The 14,402-nt window shown below is 40.3% G+C and overlaps 1 protein-coding gene across 4 annotated transcripts in view; it reads right to left on the bottom strand.

Moving 5' to 3' along the window:
- The window catches only part of scn1ba (sodium channel, voltage-gated, type I, beta a), a 46,052-nt gene that overhangs the window by 2,887 nt on the left and 28,763 nt on the right, over nt 1-14,402 (bottom strand). For all 4 annotated transcript variants that reach the window (XM_061881907.1, XM_061881906.1, XM_061881905.1 and 1 more), the window contains 3 exons: nt 11,253-11,419; nt 7,147-7,384; nt 5,613-5,754 (listed from right to left, as the gene is read on the bottom strand). In XM_061881907.1, coding sequence (XP_061737891.1) covers nt 5,613-5,754; nt 7,147-7,384; nt 11,253-11,419 — 547 coding nt within the window. The remainder of the gene's footprint in view (nt 1-5,612; nt 5,755-7,146; nt 7,385-11,252; nt 11,420-14,402) is intronic.

The following is a 14,402-nucleotide window of genomic DNA, read 5'->3' as shown; positions in this document are numbered from 1 at the left end:
GACGTGTAAAAGTGTTATGTGTGAAAGTGCTTTGTGTGAAAGTGTTGTGTGAAAGTGTTATGTGTGAAAGTGTTATGTGAAAGTGCGACGTGTAAAAGTGTTATGTGTGAAAGTGCTTTGTGTGAAAGTGTTGTGTGAAAGTGTTGTGTGAAAGTGTTATGTGTGAAAGTGCTTTGTGTGAAAGTGTTATGTGAAAGTGCGACGTGTAAAAGTGTTATGTGTGAAAGTGCCTTGTGTGAAAGTGTTGTGTGAAAGTGTTATGTGTGAAAGTGTTATGTGAAAGTGCGACGTGTAAAAGTGTTATGTGTGAAAGTGTTATGTGTGAAAGTGCTTTGTGTGAAAGTGTTGTGTGAAAGTGTTATGTGTGAAAGTGCTTTGTGTGAAAGTGCGACGTGTGAAAGTGCGACGTGTAAAAGTGTTATGTGTGAAAGTGTTATGTGTGAAAGTGCTTTGTGTGAAAGTGTTGTGTGAAAGTGTTATGTGTGAAAGTGTTGTGTGAAAGTGTTATGTGTGAAAGTGTTATGTGTGAAAGTGCTATGTGTGAAAGTGTTATGTGTGAAAGTGCGACGTGTGAAAGTGCGACGTGTGAAAGTGTTATGTGTGAAAGTGCGACGTGTGAAAGTGCGACGTGTGAAAGTGTTAAGTGTGATGTGTGCAACTGTTATGTGAAAGTGCAATGTGTGAAAGTGGTATGGGTAAAAGCGTTATGTGTGAAAGTCTTGTGTTCAAGTGCTTTGTGTGAAAGTGCGACGTGTAAAAGTGTTATGTGTGAAAGTGCTTTGTGTGAAAGTGTTGTGTGAAAGTGCGACGTGTGAAAGTGTAATGTGTGAAAGTGCGACGTGTGAAAGTGTAATGTGTGAAAGTGCAACGTGTGAAAGTGCTATGTGTGAAAGTGCTATGTGTGAAAGTGCGACGTGTAAAAGTGCAATGTGTGAAAGTGCGACGTGTAAAAGTGTTATGTGTGAAAGTGCAACGTGTGAAAAAGTAATGTGTGAAAGTGCTATGTGTGAAAGTGTTATGTGTGATGTGTGCAACTGTTATGTGAAAGTGCAATGTGTGAAAGTGGTATGGGTAAAAGCGTTATGTGTGAAAGTCTTGTGTTCAAGTGCTTTGTGTGAAAGTGCTTTGTGTGAAAGTGTTGTGTGAAAGTGCGACGTGTGAAAGTGTAATGTGTGAAAGTGCAACGTGTGAAAGTGTAATGTGTGAAAGTGCAACGTGTGAAAGTGCTACGTGTGAAAGTGCTACGTGTGAAAGTGCTATGTGTGAAAGTGCTATGTGTGAAAGTGTTAAGTGTGAAAGTGTTATGTGTGAAAGTGTTGTGTGAAAGTGCGACGTGTAAAAGTGTTATGTGTGAAAGTGCAACGTGTGAAAGTGCAACGTGTGAAAGTGTAACGTGTGAAAGTGTAACGTGTGAAAGTGATATGTGTGAAAGTGCTATGTGTGAAAGTGCTATGTGTGAAAGTGTTATGTGTGAAAGTGTTATGTGTGAAAGTGCGACGTGTAAAAGTGTTATGTGTGAAAGTGTTATGTGTGAAAGTGTTATGTGTGAAAGTGTTGTGTGAAAGTGCAACGTGTGAAAGTGTAATGTGTGAAAGTGCTATGTGTTATGTGTGAAAGTGCTTTGTGTGAAAGTGTGACGTGTAAGTGTTATGTGTGAAAGTGTTATGTGTGAAAGTGCTTTGTGTGAAAGTGTTGTGTGAAAGTGTTATGTGTGAAAGTGTTATGTGTGAAAGTGTTATGTGTGAAAGTGCTTTGTGTGAAAGTGTTATGTGTGAAAGTGCGACGTGTAAAAGTGTTGTGTGAAAGTGTTATGTGTGAAAGTGCTATGTGTGAAAGTGTTTTGTGAAAGTGTTGTGTGAAAGTGCTATGTGTGAAAGTGTTATGTGTGATGTGTGCAACTGTTATGTGAAAGTGCAATGTGTGAAAGTGTTGTCTTCAAGTGCGACGTGTGAAAGTGCGACGTGTAAAAGTGTTATGTGTGAAAGTGTTATGTGTGAAAGTGTTATGTGTGAAAGTGTTATGTGTGAAAGTGTTGTGTGAAAGTGCGACGTGTAAAAGTGTTATGTGTGAAAGTGTTATGTGTGAAAGTGTTATGTGTGAAAGTGTTATGTGTGAAAGTGTTATGTGTGAAAGTGTTGTGTGAAAGTGCGACGTGTAAAAGTGTTATGTGTGAAAGTGCAACGTGTGAAAGTGCTATGTGTGAAAGTGCTATGTGTGAAAGTGTTGTCTTCAAGTGCGACGTGTGAAAGTGCGACGTGTAAAAGTGTTATGTGTGAAAGTGTTGTGTGAAAGTGTTATGTGTGAAAGTGTTATGTGTGAAAGTGTTATGTGAAAGTGTTATGTGTGAAAGTGTTGTGTGAAAGTGCGACGTGTAAAAGTGTTATGTGTGAAAGTGTTATGTGTGAAAGTGTTGTGTGAAAGTGCAACGTGTGAAAGTGCTATGTGTGAAAGTGCTATGTGTGAAAGTGTTGTCTTCAAGTGCGACGTGTGAAAGTGCGACGTGTAAAAGTGTTATGTGTGAAAGTGTTGTGTGAAAGTGTTATGTGTGAAAGTGTTGTGTGAAAGTGTTGTGTGAAAGTGTTGTGTGAAAGTGCGACGTGTAAAAGTGTTATGTGTAAAAGTGTTATGTGTGAAAGTGCAACGTGTGAAAGGGCTATGTGTGAAAGGGCTATGTGTGAAAGTGTTATGTGTGAAAGTGTAATGTGTGAAAGTGCAACGTGTGAAAGTGCTATGTGTGAAAGTGCTATGTGTGAAAGTGCGACGTGTAAAAGTGCTATGTGTGAAAGTGTGACGTGTAAAAGTGTTATGTGTGAAAGTGCAACGTGTGAAAAAGTAATGTGTGAAAGTGCTATGTGTGAAAGTGTTATGTGTGATGTGTGCAACTGTTATGTGAAAGTGCAATGTGTGAAAGTGGTATGGGTAAAAGCGTTATGTGTGAAAGTCTTGTGTTCAAGTGCTTTGTGTGAAAGTGCTTTGTGTGAAAGTGTTGTGTGAAAGTGCGACGTGTGAAAGTGTAATGTGTGAAAGTGCAACGTGTGAAAGTGTAATGTGTGAAAGTGCAACGTGTGAAAGTGCTACGTGTGAAAGTGCTACGTGTGAAAGTGCTATGTGTGAAAGTGCTATGTGTGAAAGTGTTAAGTGTGAAAGTGTTATGTGTGAAAGTGTTGTGTGAAAGTGCGACGTGTAAAAGTGTTATGTGTGAAAGTGCAACGTGTGAAAGTGCAACGTGTGAAAGTGTAACGTGTGAAAGTGATATGTGTGAAAGTGCTATGTGTGAAAGTGTTATGTGTGAAAGTGTTATGTGTGAAAGTGCGACGTGTAAAAGTGTTATGTGTGAAAGTGTTATGTGTGAAAGTGTTGTGTGAAAGTGCAACGTGTGAAAGTGTAATGTGTGAAAGTGCTATGTGTTATGTGTGAAAGTGCTTTGTGTGAAAGTGTGACGTGTAAGTGTTATGTGTGAAAGTGTTATGTGTGAAAGTGCTTTGTGTGAAAGTGTTGTGTGAAAGTGTTATGTGTGAAAGTGTTATGTGTGAAAGTGTTATGTGTGAAAGTGCTTTGTGTGAAAGTGTTATGTGTGAAAGTGCGACGTGTAAAAGTGTTGTGTGAAAGTGTTATGTGTGAAAGTGCTATGTGTGAAAGTGTTTTGTGAAAGTGTTGTGTGAAAGTGCTATGTGTGAAAGTGTTATGTGTGATGTGTGCAACTGTTATGTGAAAGTGCTATGTGTGAAAGTGTTGTCTTCAAGTGCGACGTGTAAAAGTGCGACGTGTAAAAGTGTTATGTGTGAAAGTGTTATGTGTGAAAGTGTTATGTGTGAAAGTGTTATGTGTGAAAGTGTTGTGTGAAAGTGCGACGTGTAAAAGTGTTATGTGTGAAAGTGTTATGTGTGAAAGTGTTATGTGTGAAAGTGTTATGTGTGAAAGTGTTGTGTGAAAGTGCGACGTGTAAAAGTGTTATGTGTGAAAGTGCAACGTGTGAAAGTGCTATGTGTGAAAGTGCTATGTGTGAAAGTGTTGTCTTCAAGTGCGACGTGTGAAAGTGTGACGTGTAAAAGTGTTATGTGTGAAAGTGTTGTGTGAAAGTGTTATGTGTGAAAGTGTTATGTGTGAAAGTGTTATGTGTGAAAGTGTTGTGTGAAAGTGTTATGTGTGAAAGTGTTGTGTGAAAGTGCGACGTGTAAAAGTGTTATGTGTGAAAGTGTTATGTGTGAAAGTGTTGTGTGAAAGTGCAACGTGTGAAAGTGCTATGTGTGAAAGTGCTATGTGTGAAAGTGTTGTCTTCAAGTGCGACGTGTGAAAGTGCGACGTGTAAAAGTGTTATGTGTGAAAGTGTTGTGTGAAAGTGTTATGTGTGAAAGTGTTATGTGTGAAAGTGTTGTGTGAAAGTGTTGTGTGAAAGTGTTGTGTGAAAGTGTTGTGTGAAAGTGCGACGTGTAAAAGTGTTATGTGTAAAAGTGTTATGTGTGAAAGTGCAACGTGTGAAAGGGCTATGTGTGAAAGTGTTATGTGTGAAAGTGTTATGTGTGAAAGTGTTATGTGTGATGTGTGCAACTGTTATGTGAAAGTGCAATGTGCGAAAGTGTTATGTGAAAGTGCGACGTGTAAAAGTGTTATGTGTGAAAGTGCGACGTGTGAAAGTGCGACGTGTGAAAGTGTTATGTGTGGAAGTGTTATGTGTGAAAGTGTTATGTGTGAAAGTGTTGTGTGAAAGTGTTATGTGTGAAAGTGTTATGTGTGAAAGTGTTATGTGTGAAAGTGTTGTGTGAAAGTGTTATGTGTGAAAGTGTTATGTGTGAAAGTGTTATGTGTGAAAGTGCAACGTGTGAAAGTGCTATGTGTAAAAGTGTTATGTATGAAAGTGCAACGTGTGAAAGTGTTATGTGTGAAAGTGCAATGTGTGAAAGTGCTATGTGTGAAAGTGCTATGTGTGAAAGTGTTATGTGTGAAAGTGTTATGTGTGATGTGTGCAACTGTTATGTGAAAGTGCAATGTGCGAAAGTGTTGTGTTCAAGTGCGACGTGTGAAAGTGCGACGTGTAAAAGTGTTATGTGTGAAAGTGTTATGTGTGAAAGTGCAACGTGTGAAAGTGTTATGTGTGATGTGTGCAACTGTTATGTGAAAGTGCAATGTGCGAAAGTGGTATGGGTAAAAGCGTTATGTGTGAAAGTGCTGTGTTCAAGTGCGACGTGTGAAAGTGCTATGAGTTAAAGTGTTATGTGTGAAAGTGTTGTGTGAAAGTGTTGTGTGTGAAAGTGCGACGTGTAAAAGTGTTATGTGTGAAAGTGCGACGTGTGAAAGTGCGACGTGTGAAAGTGCGACGTGTAAAAGTGTTATGTGTGAAAGTGCGACGTGTGAAAGTGCGACGTGTGAAAGTGCGACGTGTAAAAGTGTTATGTGTGAAAGTCCGACGTGTGAAAGTCCGACGTGTGAAAGTGCGACGTGTGAAAGTGTTATGTGTGATGTGTGCAACTGTTATGTGAAAGTGCAATGTGTGAAAGTGCTATGTGTGAAAGTGGTATGGGTAAAAGCGTTGTGTGAAAGTGTTGTGTTCAAGTCCGACGTGTGAAAGTGCGATGTGTGAAAGTGTGATGTGTGGATGTGTGATGTTGACTCACGCACTCTCCCTCAAAGCCTCCTCGCCCGCAGCTGAAATCTTCCTGTAGCAATAAATCATCTCCACCAGCAGCCAGAGCTGCAGGCCGATGATGGACACGTACATCATCACCTCAGACATGATGGACGCCATCCCTCTGGTCACTGTATGCAAGGAGAAATCTTCTAACACATTTCAACACATTTGTAAAATGTATTTGAACAATATTGTATGTGTGGCACAAACGGAGGTGGAACATTTGGTGGAGGTGTGCGAGAAAGAAGAGCGACTAAAGCAGGGGTCACCAACCTTTTTGAAACCAAGAGCTACTTCTTGGGTACTGATTAATGCCAAGGGCTACCGGTTTGATACACACTTAAATAAATTGCCAGAAATAGCCAATTTGTTCAATTTACCTTCGATAAATAAATATATATATATATATATATATATATATATATATATATATATATATATATATATAATTGAGTATTTCTGTCTGTCATTCCGTCGTACATTTTTTTCCTTTTACGGAAGGTTTTTTGTAGAGAATATATGATGAAAAAAACTTAATTGGACGGTTTAAAAGAGGAGAAAACAGGAAAAAAATGTACCTTAAATTTTGAAACATAGTTTATCTTGCCGACTCTTTAAAATTCAAAATTCAACCGAAAAAAAGAAGAGAAAAACTAGCTAATTCGAATCTTTTTGAAAAAATTAAAAAAATAATTTTTATGGAACATCATTAGTAATTTTTCCTGATTAAGATTAATTTTAGAATTTTGATGACATGTTTAAAATAGGTTAAAATCCAATCTGCATTTTGTTAGAATATATAACAAATTGGACCAAGCTATATTTCTAACAAATACAAGTCATTATTTCTTCTGGATTTTCCAGAACAAAAATGTTAAAAGAAATTCAAAAGACTTTGAAATAAGATTTAAATTTGATTTTGGAGATTTTCTAGAGATGCCAGAATATTTCTTTTGAATTTTAATCATAATAAGTTTGAAAAGAATATTTCACAAATATTCTTCGTCGAAAAAACCGAAGCTAAAATAAAGAATTAAATTAAAATGTATTTATTATTCTTTACAATAAAAAATAATTATTTGAACATTGATTTAAATTGTCAGGAAAGAAGAGGAAGGAATTTAAAAGGTAAATATATGTGTTTAAAAATCCTAAAATCATTTTTAATGTTGTATTTTTTCTCTAAAATTGTCTTTCTGAAAGTTATAAGAAGCAAAGTAAAAAAAAATGAATTTATTTAAACAAGTGAAGACCAAGTCTTTAAAATATTTTCTTAGTTTTTCAAATTCTATATGAGTTTTGTCTCTCTTAGAATTAAAAATGTCCAGCAAAGTGAGACCAGCTTGCTAGTAATAAATACAATTAAAAAAAATAGAGGCAGCTCACTGGTAAGTGCTGCTATTTGAGCTATTTTTAGAACAGGCCAGCGGGCGACTCATCTGTTCCTTACTGGCTACCTTACATTGGTGACCCCCTGGACTAAAGAGTGTTTGATGTATTGCAGAGCCGGACGGACACACCTCGAGGCACCACCTTCATGCTGATGTTCTTCACGTGGTTGGTCTCATACTGGCTGTTGGGGTAGAGGAGCATGCGCCTAAATTTGCACTGGTATCGTCCCGTATCGTTGTAGCTGACGTTCAGGATGTAGATGGAGCCGTCCTGCAAGTCCTCCGTGTTCTTGCTGCCATTCCAGTGCAGACGGCCATAGAAACGCGGATCCAGCACCTTGCCTTCCCTCTCTGCGTACATGTAGAGCTGCGCAGCCCGGCATTATGGGAAAAAGTGAGAGACAGAATGTGAAAAAAAATCTAGGAATTTTAAAGAATTTATTTGTAAATTATGGTGGAAAATAAGTTCAAACAAGGAAGATCTGTGGCTCTCACAGACCTGTAACTTCATCTTTAAGAAGCTCTTCTGTCCTCCACTCGTTACCTGTATTAATGGAACCTGTTTGAACTCGTTATCTGTATAAAAGACACCTGTCCACAGCCTCAAACAGCCAGACTCCAAACCCCACTATGGCCAAGACCAAAGAGCTGTCGAAGGACACCAGGAAAAGAATTGTAGACCTGCACCAGACTGGGAAGAGTGAATCTACAATAGGCAAGCAGCTTGGTGTGGAAAAAATCAACCGTGGGAGCAATTATCAGAAAATGGAAGGTAAGGTCGAGGGGCTCCACGCAAGATCTCATCCCTTGGGGTCAAAATAATCATGAGAACGGTGAGCAAAAATCCCAGAACCACTCGAGGGGGACCTGGTGAATGACTTACAGAGAGCTTGGACCAAAGTAACAAAGGTTACCATCAGTAACACACTACGCCGACAGCTAATCAAATCCTGCAGTGCCGGGCGTGCCCCCCTGCTTAAGCCAGTGCCCATCTGAAGTTTGCCAGAGAGCACATGGATGATACAGCAGAGGATTGGGAGAATGTCATGTGGTCAGATGAAACCAAAGTAGAACTTTTTGGTATAAACTGAAATCGTCGTGTTTGGAGGAAGAAAAATACTGAGTTGCATCCCAAGAACACCATACCTACTGTGAAGCATGGGGGTGGAAACATCATGCTTTGGGGCTGTTTTTCTGCTAAGGCGACAGGACGATTGATCCGTGTTAAGGAAAGAATGAATGGGGCCATGTATCGTGAGATTTTGAGCCAAAACCTCCTTCCATCAGTGAGAGCTTTTTCACCATAATTTACAAATAAATTATTTAAAATTCCTACAATTTGAAATCCTGGATTTTTCTTTCACATTCTGTCTCTCACAGTTGAAGTGTACCTATGATGAAAATTACAGACCTCTGTCATCATTTTAAGTGGGAGAACTTGCACAATCGGCGGCCGACTAAATACTTTTTTGCCCCACTGTATGTACAGTATATACTATTAACATAAATATACATATACTGTATCTATAGGCACTATTTATATATCCACAGTACTTTGAAATCATTACCTTAAAGGCCTACTGAAATGAGATTTTCTTATTTAAACGGTGATAGCAGGTCCATTCTATGTGTCATACTTGATCATTTCGCCATATTGCCATATTTTTGCTGAAAGGATTTAGTAGAGAACATCCACGATAAAGTTCGCAACTTTTGGTCGCTAATAAAAAAGCCCTGCCTTTACCGGAAGTAGCAGACGATGACATCACAAGGGTGAGGGCTCCTCACATCCTCACATTGTTTATAATGTGAGCCTCCAACAGCAAAAGCTATTCGGACCAAGAAACCGCCAATTTCCTCATTAATTTGAGCAAGGATGACAGATTCGTGGATGAAGAAATTTAGAGTGAAGGACTAGAAAAAAAAAAAAAAAGGCGATTGCATTGGGAACGATTCAGATGTTTTTAGACACATTTACTAGGATAATTCTGGGAAATCCATTATCTTTCTATTGTGTTGCTAGTGTTTTAGTGAGTTAAATAGTACCTGATAGTCGGAGGGGTGTGTCCACGGGTGTGTTGACGCCAGTCTCTGAGGGAAGTTGACGGCAGCTGCAAGGACGGCGCAAGCTCCGCTGATCTCCGGTAAGAGGCGACTTTTTACCACAATTTTCTCACCGAAACCTGCCGGTTGACATGTAGTCGGGATCCACGTTCGCTTGACCGCTGTGATCCATAGTAAAGCTTCGGGAATTTTAAACAAGGAATCACCGTGTGTTTGTGTGGCTAAAGGCTAAAAGCTTCCCACCTCCATCTTTCTACTTTGACTTCTCCATTATTAATTGAACAAATTGCAAAAGATTCAGCAACACAGATGTCCAGAATACTGTGTAATTATGCGATGAAAAGAGACGACTTATAGCCACAAGTGGTGCTGGCTAATATGTCCTCTAAAGTCCGTGACGTCACGTGTACACGTCATCATTTTGCGACGTTTTCAACAAGAAACTCCGCGGGAAATTTAAAATTGTAATTTAGTAAACTAAAAAGGCCGTATTGGCATGTGTTGCAATGTTAATATTTCATCATTGATGTATAAACTATCAGACTGCGTGGTTTCAGTAGGTCTTTAATTGATATATCATGTGCGATACATCAATGATGAAATATTAACATTGCAACACATGCCAATACGGCCTTTTTAGTTTACTAAATTGCAATTAGTTTTTTCTTGAAAACGTTGCGTAATGATGACGTCACGGGCTGTTAAGAATATGAGCGCTGCACACACACACAGCTAAAAGTCGTCTGCTTTTTGGACATCTGTGTTGCTGAATCTTTTGCGATTTGTTCAATTAATATTGGAGAAGTCAAAGTAGAAAGACGGAGGTGGGAAGCTTTAGCCTTTAGCCACACAAACACACGGTGATTCCTTGTTTAAAATTCACGGAGGTGAAACTTTAGTATGGATCACAGCGGACATGGATCCCGACTACATGTCAACCAGCAGGTTTCGGTGAGAAAATTGTGGTTAAAAAGTCGCCTCTTACCGGATATCAGCTGAGCTTGTGCCGCCCATAAAGCTGCCGTCGACTTCCTTAAGACACTGCGCGTCGACACACCCGTGGACACACACCTCCGACTATCAAGTACTATAAAACTCACTAAAACACTAGCAACACAATAGAAAGATAAGGGATTTCCCATAATTATCCTAGTAAATGTGTCTAAAAACATCTGAATCCGTCTCAATGCAACCGCTTTTTTTTTTTCTAGTCCTTCGCTATCAATATCCTCAAACACGAATCTTTCATCCTCGCCCAAATTAATGGGGAAATTGTTGTTTTCTCGGTCTGAATAGCTGTTTTTGTTGGAGGCTCCCATTAAAATCTATGTGAATATGTGAGGAGCCATCAAACATGTGACGTCATCGTCTGCGACTTCCGGTAGAGGCAGGGCTTTTCTCTTCGCACCGAAAGTTGCGAACATTATCGTGGATGTTCTCTACTGAATCCTTTCAGCAAAAAATATGGCAATATCGCGAAATGATCAAGTATGACACATAGAATGGACCTGCTATCCCTGTTTAAATAAGAAAATCGCATTTCAGTAGGCCTTTAAAAAGGTTTCCCTTTAGGGCAGTGGTCCCCAACCTTTTTGTATCCACGGACCGGTCAACGCTTAATAATTTGTTCCGGGGGGAGGGGGGAACCTTTTTTTTTTTTTGTCATGAAAAAGGGACGTTTTTGTCATGAGAAAGGGGGGCTTTGGTGCACTAATTGTAAGTGTATATTGTGTTTTTTATATTGATTTAAAAATATATATATACATATATATATATATATATATTTTCTTTTATTTTTTTAAAGAAAAATGAATAACAAATTCTTCTGCGGCCCGGTACTAATCGGGCCCTACCGGGCCGCGGCCCAGTGGTTGGGGAACACTGCTTTAGGGGACCTTTGTGTTCTTTTTTGTCCCCATACCGTCAGAGGTCCCCTAAAGGTGACTGTGTAAACAGAGCGATGTCCCCCATTAAGTCAGCATTGCCAGAACACACACACACACACACACACACACACACAAAGCAGTCTAAGTGCTTCCTGCCGCGTTTAAGTGCATGAAATGCGAAAGTAGACGAGTGTCCACTAATTTGAAAGACGGCGCCAGTGCCGGCTGGAGTTTGCGGCGGAAGACTAGGTCATGTGATCATGTGACGTGTGGCGATGACCTCACCTCATCGAAGTCGTGGTCGTCCGTGGCCTTGAAGAGCCAGGTGACAGAAGCGGTGGCCTTCACTTCCCCCCTCTTCTTGCAGGAGATGCAGCCCAGCTTGAAGGCCTGGTTGGCCACCGCCTCCGTGTCCGAGTCCACCTCCACGCAGGCGCCGCCGCACACCAGCACTGAGCGAGATGACCAGACGGACACGCAGTGAGATGGACGCACGCCTCGCACATGTCACCAGGTGTGCTTCTCTTGTGACCCCGAGGTCATTGCAGGCAGACTCACATACGACAAAGTGTACTGTTTTTATTTTTTTGTGGCGTGCTTCTCGTCACCAGTTGACTCCTTCAAACTCAACTGCGTCTCCTTCTGAGCGTCCTGGAGGTGTTGAAGGTCAATAAACGCTCATGTAGTCGTAGCAGCCTGGAAGATCACACTCAGGGAAAACTAAGTCCTCCTCATGCGCATGTTTTCATTGTTTTTTTTCTTTATTTTTTTCTTTTAACTTCGTTTGGACATGTCGTCATATGAAAATAATAACACCAACGTATTATACACTCTGTGTATGTATTTAAAGATAACATTTAATATAATCAGGGGCGTCCCGGTCACTTATTGATATCAGATATCGCTCAAATGGCATCAAAAAGCAGTGCTTGCGTGTGTGAAATCATCTGCGAAACATGCAATCCTGCAGTGCTGTGTGTGATATCATCTGCGATACACGCAGTCCTGCAGCGTGTTTAATTGTGTGTGGTATCATGTGTGGTACAAACAGTCCTGCAGCGTGTTGATGTGTGTGGGATATCATGTGCAATACGTGCAGTCCTGCAGCGTGTTTCTTGTGTGATAACATGTGCGATACGAGAATTATTGCAGCATGTTTACTTGTGTGTGATATCATGTGCGATACAAACAGTCCTGCGGTGTGTTGATGTGTGTGTGGGATATCATGTGCAATACGTGCAGTCCTGCAGCGTGTTTCTTGTGTGATGTTAACATGTGCGATACGAGAATAATTGCAGCATGTTTACTTGTGTGGGATATCATGTGCGATACAAACCGTCCTGCGGCGTGTTTATGTGTGTGGGATATCATGTGCAATACATGCAGTCCTGCAGCCTGTTTCTAATGTGTGATGATTACATGAGCGATACAAGAATTATTGCAGCGTGTTGATGTGTGTGGGATATCATGAGCAATACATGCAGTTCTGCAGCATGTTTCTTGTGTGTGATAATATGTGCGATACAAGAATTATTGCAGCCTGTTTACTTTTGTGTGTGTTATATTATGTGCGATACCAACAGTCCTGCAGCGTGTTGATGTGTGTGATATCATGTGCAATACGTGCAGTCCTGCAGCGTGTTTCTTGTGCGATACGAGAATAATTGCAGCATGTTTACTTGTGTGGGATATCATGTGCGATACAAACCGTCCTGCAGTGTGTTTATGTGTGTGGGATATCATGTGCAATACATGCAGTCCTGCAGAGTGTTTCTTGTGTGATAATATGTGCAATACAAGAATTATTGCAGCATGTTTACTTGTGTGGGATATGATGTGCGATACAAACAGTCCTGCAGTGTGTTTATGTGTGTGGGATATCATGTGCAATACATGCAGTCCTGCAGCGTGTTTCTTGTGTGTGATAATATGTGCGATACAAGAATAATTGCAGCATGTTTACTTGTGTAGGATATCATGTGCGATACAAACCGTTCTGCAGGGTGTTGATGTGTGTGGGATATCATGTGCAATACATGCAGCCCTACAGCCTGTTTCTTATGAGTGACGATAACATGTGCGATACAAGAACTATTGTAGCATGTTTACTTGTGTGGGATATCATGTGCGATACAAACAGTCCTGCAGCGTGTTGTGTGTGGGATATCATGGGCAATACACGCAGTTCTGCAGCGTGTTTTTTATGTGCGATAACGTGTGATACAAGAATTATTTCAGCATGTTTACTTGTGTGTGATATCATGTGCGATGCAAACCGTCCTGCAGCTTCTTTCTTATGTGTGATAACGTGCGATACAATAATTTTTGCAGCATGTTTACTTGTGTGTGATATCATGTGCGATACAAACAGTCCTACAGCGTGTTGATATGTGTGGGATATCATGTGCAATACATGCAGTCCTGCTGAGTGTTTCTTGAGTGTGATAATATGTGCGATACAAGAATTATTGCAGCATGTTTACTTGTGTGTGTGTGTGTGATATCATGTGCGATACAAACAGTCCTGCAGCGTGTTGATGTGTGTGGGATATCATGTGCAATACATGCAGTCCTGCAGCGTGTTTCTTGAGTGTGATAATATGTGCGATACAAGAATTATTGCAGCGTGTTTACTTGTGTGTGTGTGTGATATCATGTGCGATACAAACAGTCCTGCAGCGTGTTGGTGTGTGTGGGATATCATGTGCAATACATGCAGTCCTGCAGCGTGTTTCTTGAGTGATGATAACATGTGCGATACACGAAATATTTCAGCATGTTTACTTGTGTGTGATATCATGTGCGATACAAACAGTCCTACAGCGTGTTGATATGTGTGGGATATCATGTGCAATACATGCAGTCCTGCAGCGTGTTTCTTATGTGTGACGATTACATGTGCGATACAAGAATTATTGTAGCATGTTTACTTGTGTGTGATATCATGTGCGATACAAACAGTCCTGCAGTGTGTGGATGTGTGTGGGATATCATGTGCAATACATGCAGTCTTGCAGAGTGTTTCTTGTGTGTGATAACATGTGCGATACAAGAATTATTGTAGCATGTTTACTTGTGTGTGATATCATGTGCGATACATTCAGTCTTGCAGAGTATTCCTTGTGTGTGATAACATGTGCGATACAAGACTTATGGCAGCATGTTTACTTGTGTGTGATATCATGTGCGATACAAACAGTCCTACAGCGTGTTGATATGTGTGGGATATCATGAGCAATACATGCAGTCCTGCAGAGTGTTTCTTGAGTGTGATAATATGTGCGATACAAGAATTATTGCAGCATGTTTACTTGTGTGTGTGTGATATCATGGGCGATACAAACAGTCCTGCAGCGTGTTGATGTGTGTGGGATATCATGTGCAATACATGCAGTCCTGCAGCCTGTTTCTAATGTGTGATGATAACATGTGCGA

Source organism: Nerophis ophidion, linkage group LG21, assembly GCF_033978795.1.
Source record: "Nerophis ophidion isolate RoL-2023_Sa linkage group LG21, RoL_Noph_v1.0, whole genome shotgun sequence".
NCBI lineage: Eukaryota > Metazoa > Chordata > Actinopteri > Syngnathiformes > Syngnathidae > Nerophis > Nerophis ophidion.
This window is presented reverse-complemented; position numbering and strand designations above follow the sequence as displayed.